The following is a 15073-nucleotide window of genomic DNA, read 5'->3' as shown; positions in this document are numbered from 1 at the left end:
GAGGGAAGAGGGAAGGGCAGATGGATAGACGGATTGTCCTAGGGACTAATCACCAGCGCATTTAATCCTCTCATGGAGTCTATGAGTTAGGCATTTTTAACTGTGTCTTCTGGCTGATATAACCCAAACAGCTGAAGTGGCATTCCCAAGATCATTCAACCAGTAGGTGTTAGAGGCAGGATATAGTCACTTGGAAATACATGATGATATTCTATCTAATTTATCCTTTACTTCCTATAAAATCAAACAGGAGTATGTGATGGTAAATCTAGTATTTTTCTATATTTTATGCATTTGTACTTGAGGAGAAAATTGAAATCCTGTGTGCAATAAGACACTGTTGGTCATTTGAGAAACTTCGACATCCTAAAACAAGCTATAAGCATCATTGGAGTCCCCGAGGTCATCATTCAGTACTATATGTCTGCTGATCACCCACTGAAATGAAGTCACATGAAGACACAAGGAAAGAGAGTGATTCCACATAATTGGGATAGTCCAGAGCATTCTATAAACACTCCCAAATTGGTGATTTCATATCATTCAACATATAATTTCACCCTCACAACCACCCGTCAGTTAGAGACTGTTGTTATTCCTGCTTTGCACATGAAGAGACCGACATTTAGAAGAAGTAAAGTAACATGCTCATGTCACACAGGAGTGAGTGGCCTAGTCCAGTCCCCAGCTCAGGCTTCATGGGCCTCCAAGAGCAGTGTTTCCACCCTTATGCTGAGCTTCTCTCCCACGACGCATTGATGTATCACTTCTCTGCAAGGCGTTAGGGCTTTCCTGGGATACACAGTCATGGACAGTGGTGGCTCAGTGAGTGGAGTGGGGGCAAAGTTCTGCTTGAAAAAGGAGGTGTTTCCTTTGTTTAGAGTCCCTTTTCCTAGGCAGATATCTCTGAGGTTGATGTCTACCCTTAACCACCCCATGGCCCTGTCCAAGGACATTTGAAGTGCATGAGAGGATAAGGAGGGTCAGTCCCTGACACAGATGGCACTTCACTCATTCACTTCTCCTTGACCTCTAGGCCTGCATGACTTAGAACACCCTGATGTGTCCCTGGCAGATGAATGGTAAGAATCGAAGTCCTTCATCAGTTTTAGTATTTGCTGCCCGGTTTGTTTTGAGGTGGTCATACTCCCTCACTCAGTTCTCCTGGTTCAAAGGCAAAGGAAAGTGATGCTGTAAATATTTATATGCTCTTGTTCTGTGCCATGTCATGTTCTTAGGTCCTACTGCAACACTGACCTACACCCAGAGCACCGTCACCTGTCTCAGTTAGAAGCTATTAAGCTCTACCTCAAAGGCAAAGAACCTCTGCTCCAATGTAAGTGTGCTTCTAATGTGTGTTGTGGGTACACGTGGTGGTTGGAAGTGAACTCAAAACCATAACTCAGTTTTCTATGGAAGCTTTGCTTTGTCAGAAACTATTAGTCTCATTAAATCCAGCCAAATGCCTGCATCCTGTAGGAACAAGAGAAAAAATGTGGGTTATGGAAAGTCGTGCAGAATCCCCAATCCCATATTAACCCTTTACACTGGATTTGTCCCCCAATCAAATCACTTAGGCAAATATCTGAGTAAGATGAAAATATTACAACTGGGAAGGAACTGGTTATATCTGTTCATCCAACTCCCTTACTTTACAAGTGTTAAACCAGGGCTAGGAATAGGACTAGTCTCATTCAAGGCCATAATCTAGGTCTCCTGGTTCTCTCCAAGGTGGGATCACCACCATGACATGGGGTATGATCTACCCCTCTCCTCACACCAAGTGCCCTCTGATGGAGTTCAATGAGTCAGAAATGATAGGTGACTCATGCACAGGGAGCAGCAGGGAGAGCAGCAGCAAGGCTGGGGGATTCACTGAGTGAAAGATCTGACCTTGAACTAGTATACATTAGCTGCAGTAGCTAAAGACTGGGCAGAGGGAGACTGACCAAAGATCAGCATGGCACCTGCCCCTACCTACCCTTAACAGATATCGCTTATTTAGTGATGTGAAATATTCTTTATATATGTTATCTTAGAGAATAGCCACAGCACCCCTGTAAAGGTAAGAGGTTATCCAGCCCCTAAACCATATCTTTGTGAAACAGATGAACTTTTTTGGATATGCTCTGGTAGAGAAAACATCAGATGGTAATGATATGAGCCCATTTTTAAAAATTTACTTTGACTTTTTATTGGCATTTTTAGAAGTATAGAAATTATATTTAAAAACCATTTATATTTACCATCCAGTGTTATCAAGGCTTGACATTTTGCCATACTTGCTTCATGCACATTTTTAAAGAATGAAACATTACAGATCATGTTGGAGCCCCTTGGTACTCTAGCCCTGTCCTGTTGCCCCCCTGTATTTATTCCCCATTCCATAAGTTTTATACTGGTACTATGTGCTGGGTGGGGCAAAAGTAGGTTTACAGTGCTCATATGGAAAAAATTATAACAATAAAAAATAGTGACATAAGAATAAATGTTTCATGTACTCACAATAATAAACCTCCTTTTGCCCCATCCTGTATATAGGTATCCTTAAAAATATGTAACATTTTTCATATTAAAATGTATTTTCAATAAAGTTTACATATGTAGTATACTATATATACTATATAGTATAATAGTATATACATTATTCTATCATTTGTGTTTTCACTTATACTTATAATTGTGTTGATCATTTAGCTCTAATTCATTTTTTAAAATTACTATACATAATATTATTCCACTGCATGACTACTTATATTTCTCAGTTTATCTTATTTTGTGTGGGGGATGAATTATTTTCATTTTTTGCCTTTATAACATAGTCCCATCGTGCTCTTGGTCCCAGCCTAGGGGAGGCTGACCTGCTAGGTGTGATGATTAGCTGCCCCTGTTGGGGGGTGAGGGAGGCTCTCGGGTGCCTCTGCTAGACTCGTTACATCCTCCGGGGGCTTTAGCCTCTTCCACAGAGCTCTGCCAAGAGTTCTTTGCAAAGAGACTTATTTCCTACTCCAAAAGGAAAAAGAATTAATGGGAAAATCATAAAATAAAGAGTCCCAGGGATTATGAGGTCATCATATCTCTTTCCCTTCTTACAATGGACTGAAATCAGGGCCCTGAAGAATCACAGGTTTTGACAGAGGACAGAAATGGGATGAGAAGTGCACACTTCCCAAGAACTGTTGCCTTCTGGTCTCCAGATCATAGCTCCGGCATGAGGTCTAAGGCATAAAGTACTAGATGAGGAGAGAGAGCAGAAAACAAGTGTGAGATATACAAGACGCTCCACTTACTATTGTCTCATGCAAACACTTAGCAGGGCTCCTGGATTGCTGGTGTATCAGGCAGCAGACTGTTTCATATTTTCGACTGATGGGAGGTTAGTGTAGAAAGCAACACACCGTGTGAGAAATTAGCCTGCAGATACTGCAAAATGAGACCAGTGAATGCCTCTTATGCCTGGCTTTGGGTCCCAGCCAAAGCCATCTTTTCAAGTCTGTGCCCCCAACAGGTGACAAAGAACTGATACAGGAAGTCCTTTTTGATGCCGTGGTGAGTGCTCCCATTGAAGCCTATTGGACCAGCCTTGCCCTCAACAAATCTGAGTAAGTGGTTGCACGTGTCCCCCTTTCATGGCCATTTCCCCACAAACAGTCCGAAATATGGTTATAGTTTAAGAACTAAACTGTTTTAGGAGCCTGGTGTTAAAGTTCTTTAATTTTCCCCAAAGCTCCAAACCACAAGAGCTAGAACAGATTAGCGGCTGGGGCTTGGATGGCAAGCTACTGGGTTTGACATATAATTTGTTTGAGTTTTAACATTACATGAAATTTGGTATGCTGAGGTAGGGTGACACTTGGAATAGGCCTGGGGGTGGGGCGGAAGGAGCATTTTGCTTCCTGTCCTGCCATGGCTGCCTCTGCTTCACAGTATGGAGAAACTTGGGATCCAGGCCAGGTTAGCTTGTGAGTAGGATGGAGAGGAGAAAGCTCTGTTTCATTACAGTGTCGGATAAAACCCTGTGGTTTCACTTCCGAAGTGGAGGATGCCGGGGGCTGGAGACCAGCAAGGTAGTTATTGTCAAAGACAAAGGTCAGAACTGCTTCAGCAGCTTATTAGTACTATTAATTAATTATTATTATATTTACTACTATTTTAGGTAAGCTCTTAAAGATTTAAAATAGTAGCAAAATCAGCTCTGGCTGGTGTAGCTCAGTGGATTGAGCGTGGGCCTGTGAAGCAGATGATCCTGGTTCGATTCCCAGTCGGCACATGCCTGGGTTGCAGGCCAGTTCCCAGCGGGGGACACACGAGAGGCAACCATACATTGATATTTCTCTCCCTCTTCCCTTCCCTTCCCTTCCCTTCCCCTCTAAAAATAAATGAATAAAATCTTATAAAAAAAGAAAATCATTCATTTTTCTGGTACCTTCACATCATACAATATCCAGTTCTCATTTATTTTCTGCTCTTTATTAATTTATTTTCTTCTTTTATCTTTACTTTTGTATATTCTCTTCTGTCCTGTCCATCCTGCTCTCATTTCCATTCATCAAATATTGATTACATGTTTGTTATATGCCATGGATGGGGCTAGGTATTGGTAAAATGAAGGAACTCAATTAAACATGGTCTTTACCATTGTAGTACATGTGTCATATGGTATGTTATATTATTAAGAATTTTGATAACTGTGTTTAAGGTAAGTAAAGGCATGCAGATTATAACAAGAACTAGAGTGGAGATGGAAGAGAAGGAAGGCTTTTCTGAGCTGGAACTAGTTCAAGGGCTGGGGAGCATTTCAAGGAATTAGAATGGTATATGCAAAGGCCCTGAGGTAAGAGAGCATTTCACACATTCGAGGAATTTAAAGAAGGCCAACAGAGGTTAGACTGGAACACGTTGGGAGATGAGGTTGCACAGGGAACAGGCAGGTCAGGACCTTGGGAATCAAGTTAAAGATTTTGAACTTTATACTCAAGAGTATTGGGCCCTGGCTGGTGTAGCTCAGTGGATTGAGCACGGGCCTGCGAACCAGAGTATCGCGGTTCGATTCCCAGTCAGGGCACATGCCTGGGTTGCAGGTCAGTTCCCAGCAGGGGATGCATGAGAGGCAACCATACATTGATGTTCCTCTCCCTCTCTCTTTCCCTTCCCCTCTAAAGATAAATAAATAAATTATTTTAAAAAAAGAATATTGGAAAATCACCGAAGGGTTTTAATAAGGACATTTTAAGGTTTTTAAGAAGGACATGATTAGATTTCTATTTTTAAAGATCCGTCTACTGCTGTGTGGAGAGTGAATTGTAATGGGGTAAGAAAAATAATGGTGGCAATTCTGGGGTTCTGCCACTTGGACAAGATAGTGGTAGTGGGAACAGAGGGGAGAGATGCCCCTGGGGCATGCTGCAGAATTAAGACCCCCAGGACTTGACGATGGGTTTGCTATGTGAGGGGAGAGTGGCTGAACTTTCAAGGGTCATTCTCAGGTTACCAGCATGAAGAACTTAGTACCACTGCCTAGTCTGGGAAATAACATAGAGCAGGTTTGGGACTCGACTTTGCCAAAGTTCTTTGCTGGACATATTTTTAACAGATTTTTAAAAATTTATTTCTAGAGAAAGGGGAAGGGAGGGAGAAAGAGAGGGAGAGAAACATTGATGTGTAGAAGAATCATCGATCGGTTGCCTCTCACATGCCCCCAATGGGGGACTTGGCCTGCAACTCAGGCATGTGCCCCAACTGGGAATTGAAATGGTCACCTTTTGATTTGTGGGGCAATGTCCAACCTGCTGAGCCACACCAGTCATTTTAAGATTAAAATGAGTCTAATTATCCCATATAGACATGTGAGGAAGCAAGTTAATACATGAGCCTGAAGCTCCAAAGAGAGACTATCGTTCTCATTAAATGTGCTGTGTTTTGGGAATGCTTCCCTACATGGATCTTATTCCCTGGGATGTTGGGAAAGAGTCAAAGCCTTTCCTGTGATTGCATTGTCTGGTCGATGTGGAAATGTTTCTTTTAGGCTTTCATGAAACTCAAAATCTTGTGCAAAGTTTGCTGATTCACTCCTAACACATGCTAAAGATTTCCAAAATGGTAGCTTGCTTTGTAGTCCACATCTGTAACTGATTGGGCAGCCTGGCTTTTCAATTTGGTATTGGCTACAAACAGAAACAAATGCATAATGTTGGTTTTCATTCACCCCTAAATACTTAAAAGTAGTATTGACCACTCTGACTACCATAAAGATCAAGTAACCAAATGATCTTATATTGCAGATGACAAGGATAATGCTTCGAATCAAATTGTTACTAGCACCCTGGGCAGGGAAGCAAACTCAATATCAGTATTCTCTGCATACTTTCATTGAAAATAAAATTATGTATTTGTTGAGAAAACCATTTGATTTTTTTAAAAGAAATATGCACTGCAAACTTCCTAAAAAACATATTCAAATATAAAATAACCTCAAAAGTTGGGAAAAAATTCTTCAGTGAATTTTAAAGTGACTTTTCTTGTTAAGGCCATAGGTGCCTGTGAATAGCACCTGCAGGGCTGTTGGAAGAAGCCATATCTTTACTCGCCTCCCTGGGGTTGGTGGTGAGGATAAGCCTGTGCTCTGGTAGAAGTTGCATGTTGGTGCCCCCAAATGGGGTTGCATTCAAGTCTCAGACATTTCCAGACTGTACGATGCTGCAGATTTGATTCAATGGCTCAGTTGCTTGTTTTTGTTAATGACAGATTCCACAAATGGTCCCAAGTCCAAAAGTGGACTTTGTAGCATCAATATAAAAAAGCGCACTTTCAGGATTTGCTTCCTCTCCTTCAAGTTGTTCCCATTCTCAGTCTTCTGTCTCTCTGACTTGTCTCCACACAAGCTGACTCTCAGTCTCTCTGACTTGTACCCAGAAACTTGGGGTAAAAGTGTGCTTATTTAGCTTTAGGGGTGCAATTTCTCATGATGCTTTTGTTTGTCACGGAGTTCTTAGATTTTCTTACAAAAAGTAGGATGAAAACTTTTATAAGTGACAGTTTGCATTCTGTGCTTGGGGATGTATATGTGTGTTTCTATAATCTCTTTTTAAATTTCAGGTTTCAAAACTGCTATTCCATAAAAGATTCCATTAGTCTTAAAATGCAAAAGCCATGATCTGTTCACTGTCTGGAAGAACCCCCCTGACATCTGCTGCTGTGTTTCAGAAATTCTGACAAGGGCGTGGAGGCTGCCTTCCTCGGCACTCGCACGGGCCTCTCGAGAATCAACCTGTTTGTTGGGGCTGAGCAGCTCACCAATCAGTAAGTAGGAGGGATCCTCCGAGGGACCCAGGGAGATCCTGAGATGGGAAGTTCAAAGGGACACTTATTTCATTTCTCAATTCCACCACTGGTAGAAACAAAATTCAGGCCACCCCAGTCCTGTTGACATTTTTGTTCTCTGTTCTACCATGGGGCCCCAGTATGTATGTTCACCTGCCCGTTGGCCCTTCCACAACCCTTTGTTCTTCAAGCTTGTTGGCTTCTGTCCACTGTCCTGGAGTCCACTCCCACCCTGGTGAGTCATTTCAGAACTCTGGAAATTGTGAGGCTGCTGGGGGGGGGGGGGGGCGGGCAGCCGGAGGGAGGACGGCTCATCCCTGGACACATGGCTTCAGGGAGTTCAGCTGGTCCACAGCTCTGCTGAGGAATTCCTGTCTGTCCAAGAATCAGTATTTGAGTCTGCTGTTTATTTGTGTATTTTGATAAACCTCTGTGCCTCTTCATGGAGCCTGAGGGCCTGCAGAACCCACACCGAGGAGAGAGCCGTATGGTGTCACTTGGCTGGACAATGTTTCATTATACTTCAAAAGAGACCCCAGAGGACAGTGTGCAGAGCATTGCCGAATCCAGGACCCAGATGGCCTAAAACCACTGCATGGTCCCTGTGTCTTCAGAGAGCCACAGGGCCCTAACTCTTCACATTAGTGTTTGTCCAGAGCTGGTGTAAACATGGGAAGTCTTTTCTAAGCCTGTTCATAAGTTCTCAATTTCTTTTCTGTGAAGCAAAGACCTTATTAAGCCAGGAACAAATGGCATCTGAGAATCACAAAGTTTGCAAAGTATACATGTGGGGGTTCAGGGGTTACTGGAGAACCTTACACACACCTTTGGAGTACCTGATGGTGAATAACCAAGACTTAGTGACCCAGCAGGGGTTCTTTTCTATCCAGCTCAGTTCAGCAGTGCTGTTGCCTCTGTTAGATGAGGCCCTGACACCACTAGACAATCTCATGAATACAAGTCTGGTGTCTGGCAGGTCAATAGATTTTTAGATGTTCTCTGTTGTGGTATTGTGTAAGTTGGGTCTAGGTGTCAGGCAGAGCTGAATGACCTTGAGGGAGTTATTTGAGTCAGTTACTGAGTCTTATCTACAAAATAAGAATAGTAATATTACACTTACCAGGATACCATCAGATTATGCAGCCCTTCAAGTCAGAGGGCTATATAAACTGAAAATAGCTCAAACAAATACATGGGATTCTTAAAGCCCAGGAGTTTGGTTTATTCTCTGTGGGTCAAATGGAAGTTGTAATGTGCTCATATCTGAAAGTTAGAACTGTGGGGGAAGGAGAGCAGTACCTACAGTGTGGAGGCTGGCATCACTGGATGCTGTATATGCTGCCTGTGATCCAAGAGGCCACATTCAGAACATACTGTTAATACTGGGGATGATGACAGGTTATGGAAGCCATGGACTATATAATAAAAACACTTCCAAGAGCAGGATAGAAGGTGGAACCCCAGTATTGGAGGCTGATGATAGTATAAGTTAGCTACAGGATGGGAACTTTGTATCTAGTACTCTCCCCCAAACTTTGACCTCTTTCTTGTATACCCTTTAAGAAGAAGAAATTCTAAAAGCTTTCTAGCTCTAGGTACTAGAGTGTATCCAATTAATTGGGTCTCAGTGAATGCCATTTGATTGGGGGGGGGTAGGCACATTTAAGACCCTAAGGCAATAGAACTCAAGGTGCCTCTATATGAATCAATGATATATGTTTTTTGAAGACAAATTATTTCATCCATTTAGATATCTAATGAGTGCTCACTCTGGGTCACTGTAATATTACAGATACTATAAGTCATAGCTGTATATGAGTTTCTAGCTTCCCAAAGCAGTTTCATATCTATGAGTTTTTGGTCCTCACAGTAACTCAGGGAGATCATCACCCCATTTTTCAGATGCACAGAGTGAAGGCAATGAGTGAGACAAGCCAGATGCACATCTCAGCAACCCAAGCATCATGTGCTCATCTTTGACAGCTGTTAACTGCCTGTTAACAGCCATGACAGCACAGATAACAGGCTAGCAAGATGCCATGTTCCATGGTGGTTATTTTCTTGTTTGTTTGTTTTGATACCAAAACAAGCAACAGCCTTCATCTTCGAGCATTGGACAATCTATCCTTGTGTCTCCCGTTGCCTCCCTGAATCCTAAAGGGAGAAGGTGATGTATATCTCATCGCTTCTATTTCTTTATAGAACTTGCCCTCTGGAAAAATAATTATTCAAGGGTAAAGCGTAAATGAGGGCTTGAAAAAATCAAGTCACAACTAGTCACAACTATAGTCAGCTTCCTAAATGACAAATTTGAGATGCTGAGAAGGAGAGTCCTTGAATAGGAATTAAACGCAAGAAAGCTTTTACCTTACCCAGAAGGGTCTCTCTTTCCAATGAGTGTTTTCAGAGATTCCGTGGAATCAGGCCTCCCCTTCCCGTTTCCTTCTGAATCATGAATTGGTAGTTGTCAGGCCCCCCAAGGTTTCCTGTCAACCAGACCCTCTCACATGCACAGCAGAGCACTGTGGGCTCCTGCATGCTGCCCCAGCCTCCAGCATGGTCTGGTTCTACCCAGCAGGCACCAGATACCCAGAGGTGCAGTGTTCCAGACCTATTGGCTGCCACCCCCAAAGCCTGAATGTCTCCATCATACGGTCTGAATGACTACAGAAGGGCCCACTATAGCACTTGCATGTCAAAGGCACCTTGCTGCAGTGGTTATATGCATCTTCCTAATGATCAGAAGTGACACAAGGGAACATGTCATGTCCGTGCTCATGGCTGAATGTGGAAGCAGCTGTTCATTCCACTCAGGGCTTGGTAACTGTCTTCTTCCCATGCCTCCCCAAGGAGGCTTATGAAGACACTCATGCCCAAACAAAAAATTAAAAAGATTCAGTAGGCAGCAAGGTCAGACCATTTTTGGTCAACTATGTCCAGGTCCAGTAGCACAAAATTTCATAGGGGTATTAACAAAATGGAGCCCTTACACAGAAAGATGTCCATACTTATGAGGGATTTGAAAGAACTGAGAACTGTTATTTAGAAAAGATATATCAAATTGTCTTTACTGCTTGAGATGTTCTTATATGGGTGAGATTTGATATATTCTGTGATCATTAAGCATACATAAAGCACCTAATGAATGGTAGGATGTGGGAATGTCAAGAAAAATAAGGTCTCTGCCCTTAGGGAGGAATCAGGATGTGCTAGAATAAGTTACAGAGAGGTGTAGTTCAGTGTTAGGAACTCAGAGGGTGGCCCCCAACAGCGTGGGCTTGTGTCAAAAAAGTGACTCCTGCATCTTTGGAAGAGATCAAGGGATCACAGGTTGGCCGTACCCTAAAACTATAGGATGTTTTCCTAAACTGGATGCCAAGCTCAAGTAGTTTCTAATAACTGAGATACAATTTAGCACATAAATTCAACCATGATGAGACAACAGAAAATGTCTGAGTATTCCTCTCCATGGTTGGATGATCTACCTCAGTCCTGCAAATGACTGGATAGAAAATGGTGCCATTTCTAGTTCAACTAGTAGCCTTTTCCCTTCCCTGCATACATTTTATCCTCTGATTGGTCTCCCTTCCTGAATGATCTTTGCAGGTTTTGGACTAACCAGACAGTCATTTCCTCCCCTGAGTTGGACCCTATCAGCTAAGACTAAGCACTCAGGTGCTAGAGAGTAAATGTGACTCTATCGATAAGTCAAACGAGAAACTTTCATTGGCTTTTTGGTACATTTAGGGCTGTGGAAGGATGGGAAAATATGAACAAAAGCTCCTTTTCTCAAAGATCTTGGGGGGCTTGGGATAGAGGCATGAAAGTTGTGCAGATAAAGCTGAGGGAAAGGAAGACTGTGTGTGAAGGACTGAGGCTATGGGCCCTAGTGTGGGGCAAGCACGTGTATGGGACTTTGGGTGATAGATGGTATTTGAGGCACACCTTGAAATGAGTGAGACTTAGACAGGAAGGAGGGAGAGTGCATGTAGCCTTCTAGATAGAAGCTGCCCCATAGGCAGGGATGGTGTGGGACTGACGGAGGGACCAGCAGCAGTCTTATTTGGCTGGAGAGTAGGGAAGAGGGAAGAAGGGAGCAAATATCCCCATGTGGGCCCACTTTACTTCCTTTACATGTTTTCTAGGGAAAGTGGGATCTACTTATGAAGTAGGTCTTCCAGAGGAAAAATTGTGTCCATGTGGTGGATTTTAAGGCAAGACAGTTTTCTGACTACCCTTTGGTCTTTTGATATGATTTCTTGAGGCTTTGTGAGTTCACTAGATAATCTAGGAAAAATAATTTCACCCACTGGGGTTTTGATTGCCAGGGGTCTGCAAGATATTTCTGAATCATCATAGGTACATCTAGTGGCACAGGCCCTCTGAGAAAGGCAGGTTGGGTTTCTAAAGGCAAACACTGTTTTTATCTGACAAATGCTGCTTGTTGGGATGCACCCGGGTCTAGCTTTTCCTTGCCTGAGAGGTGCTATGCTCTTCTTATTCCTTCCCATTTCAAGGGACTTCCTGAAAGCTGGAGACAAGGAGAACATTTTTAATGCAGACCATTTCCCTCTCTGGTACCGAAGAGCTGCTGAGCAGATTCCAGGGAGCTTCGTCTACTCCATCCCCTTCAGCACAGGTAGGTGTCCTTGTGGGAGGCAGGGCTCTGTCGTCAGGTCCTGCTGGCCAGGGCATTGCCTGCAGAGTATGAGGGATCTGCTGAATGCTAAGGGGAGCCAAAGTCAGCCTTGAGAGCCAGTGCTGAACCAGTGACCTATTGCATAAGTGTAACAACCCCAAATTAAATGAAGCTCTTCTTGCTTAGCCAGGTTTTTCAATGAGCATTTCAAAAGGAGGACCATTATTCTGTACCTTGTGGAATTTAAATACAAACTTCTCAGAAGATTTTTTAAAATGTTGTCATGGCCCTATTTAAAGAAAGTTCAGGCAGGCATAACATCCTTTGCCAAAACCTTCAGCAAGTCACATCACTTTGGAGGCCCACAGCTCCCCATCAGCATGGAACTGATTTAAATCAACAGGCAGGAGTAAGGACTAAGAGTTTGTGTAGCCTGTGCTCTCCTGACAGAAGGCTGCAGTGACCAACGGAGGGCATGTATCCAGTGATTTTTCCAGTCTTGAGATTTTATGATATTATATAAAAAAATAATGTCAGCCCCCTCCAGAAAAGAACAGCACACTGTTCAACCCCAGCTGTAGCAGCAAGCCAGACCAGAAATGCTTTCCAATTGTCCTTGGCTTTTTCTTGTCTCATGCATCCAATATTGTCAGTGTTCATTCTGTGTCAGGCTCTATGCATCATGAAAACGTCAGAGATGAATAAGACCCAGCTCTGTGAACTTGGATTGCTCCAGACAGTTCAGTCTGAACTTATGTTTTATATCAGGGCCTTTTGCATTAACCTCATTCAAGCATTCTCAAGTCAACCCTAATGGAGGCTCTTGAATGCTTAGTGTCAAAGACCCTTCAATTCATTGCCATGAATGAAAACACCTTCAGAAAAGATTCTTTTGAAATCTACATAAGACATGATAATGAGAGTTGTCTAATAATTAGTTGAATGGACTCATTATAAAGAAGATTCCTCATTAATGAAGATATTAAAGAAAAAGTGAAATGTTACTATAGACTTTCCCCTGCTGGGTGAGATTTTTGACAAGATATCATTAGGTTTCCATTTGATCTGAGATTGTTGGAGCCTGTGCTCCTTCACTGACAGGCCTATATGTGCCCATGCCCATACACATGTGTGTTCTCAAACATGAATTTCCAGACTAGAGCTCTTTGTTTTTGTTATTGGTACACACTTCATTGCTGAATATGTCAAATAAGACTGCAGACCTTCTCATTCTGCTGCAAACCTACCAACATTGTCTTCTATCATTGTGGTCACCTAATACTTTCTTTTTCATAGTCCTCTACAGAAAAAAAAAATAGAACTTAGCCTAATAGATCTGGACTGGAATCACTAAGTTATTCTTTTTGACAGAGTAACTTTGCCCAAAACTGGACTGAAAGAAGCCCTGGGAGATGTGAGCACCCCAAAAAGTGCTGTGTGTGTGTGTGTGTGTGTGTGTGTGTGCATGTGTTAGATGGCCTGTCGTTTCAGTTTGCTTGGTTACTATTCACTGTTTTTCCTACAAAGAATTATGTCTGGAAAAAACGAATTCTGATTAAGGCTGTTGCCTAATTGGCTTTTGGCAAGTGGTGTTTTCATTTAACTCTCAATGAAATCATGTAATGAAAAGAATCTACCTTTTTCATGGTAAAGTTATGGATGACATAATATCTTAGAAGATTTCATGGCTCTTTTAGATTCAGGGGAAAATGTTAAAAATCACCAGTGCTGTAGCAGAGAGCGCTCTCTTGTTTTTGTGACTGTGTGTTGAGTATCTGTACACACTGGAAAACAAGCTGGTTTTCATTAATGCTCAGGCTTGGGCCAGGAAAAATTCTTAATTGTTTTGGTCATAAGGGCATTCAAATTCAGGTCTGCCTTTTTCTGTTTCTAAGTTCCGTTTAACTCACATTCATTGAACATCTTTTATAAGGCAGGAACTGGCTAGGAATTTGTGCTCAGCATCTTTTAATTCATGACTATTGGAACCATTGTTAGTAATTAAAAATCTCTTAACATTAATGCCTTACTGTTAGCACGTTAAAAAGAGGAAGAACTGCTTTCCAATTCTATCCCTGTTTAGAATGGTTTTGCTAAGAAAAAGCTGGATTTACAATTAGAAATTTATAATTCAGTACAAGTTTTAACTAACAAATCAGATCTAAAGTTCTCAACTTCTTGTAAAATAATTTCAGAACTTTATCTCATGCAGCTCTCCATGGCTATATTTAGAAAGGCAATATAAATATGATTACTGACACAAGTAAACACTGCAGTTAGTAACCACAAATTAGAAAAAATGTGCTCCCTCCATGGTGGTCAATACTTTTGATGGGAAGAGGCTGAACATTCCCCAGTGTAAGGCGGCCATGACTCGGAGTGTAGATCCTTTAGTGGGGAGGACGGCTACCCAGCACCTGCGCTGACAGCAGGCCAGCTCCCGGTTCTGGGAAGCGAGCCCCAGCACCATCTGCAGCACTGGTGACTGAGAGTCAGTATAATTACTCTCTTAACATGTGCTCTAGACTTATCTCCATTTTTGGTTTTTCTTCCTATAGGAACAGTCAACAAAAGCAACGTGGTGACAGCGAGCACCTCCATCCAGCTCCTGGATGAACGGAAATCTCCTGTGGTTGCAGGTACACAGTGGGTTTCAATCGATGAATATAAAACAAGCAAGGCATCCACTTACCTGGCCAGTCAACTATTTCTACATACTAGAAAGTTTTTTTTCAAAGGAAGAAAAATTAAATTACTCCCTTTTTATCTCAGTGTCATCTCCTCCAATGCAAAGTTCTGACAGCTGGTTGTAGTTGATAGAAAAACAGAAATCTTTCCCAGGACTTCTAGTCTTAAACTCTGAGCCAGTATGAAATGTTGGTGTGCAGAGGAGACTTTCCCGGCAAATGGTAGCATGCTCATTTAAGGAAAGTGCCAGATCTCACACTCGTACATCGTTAGGATCACACTGAGCATTACAAGGAGATTGTGGGCTTGTTTTAGGCAAATACAAGCCGAAATGTGCTCTTCTTCAGTGAGCCTGTGATTTTCATCACCCTAATCCCCCTGAAGAATTAGAGTTAAATGTATCTGCAGGTGCTGGGTTTGAGAAAG

At 42.4% G+C, this 15073-nt stretch overlaps 1 protein-coding gene across 1 annotated transcript in view; it reads left to right on the top strand.

Annotated features, from left to right (window-relative positions):
- CACNA2D3 (calcium voltage-gated channel auxiliary subunit alpha2delta 3) overlaps positions 1–15073 on the top strand; it is an 864587-nt gene that overhangs the window by 671464 nt on the left and 178050 nt on the right. Inside the window, exons 22-27 of the mRNA XM_053669475.1 lie at positions 1037–1082; positions 1239–1336; positions 3509–3602; positions 7204–7299; positions 11838–11959; positions 14518–14598. Of these exons, the coding sequence (XP_053525450.1) occupies positions 1037–1082; positions 1239–1336; positions 3509–3602; positions 7204–7299; positions 11838–11959; positions 14518–14598 (537 nt within the window). The remainder of the gene's footprint in view (positions 1–1036; positions 1083–1238; positions 1337–3508; positions 3603–7203; positions 7300–11837; positions 11960–14517; positions 14599–15073) is intronic.

Source organism: Artibeus jamaicensis, unplaced genomic scaffold (genome assembly GCF_021234435.1).
Source record: "Artibeus jamaicensis isolate MK-2021 breed Jamaican fruit bat unplaced genomic scaffold, CSHL_Jam_final contig_519, whole genome shotgun sequence".
Taxonomy (NCBI): Eukaryota; Metazoa; Chordata; class Mammalia; order Chiroptera; family Phyllostomidae; genus Artibeus; species Artibeus jamaicensis.
The sequence above is the reverse complement of the archived record's forward strand: the minus strand, read 5'-3'. Positions and strand labels throughout refer to the sequence as shown.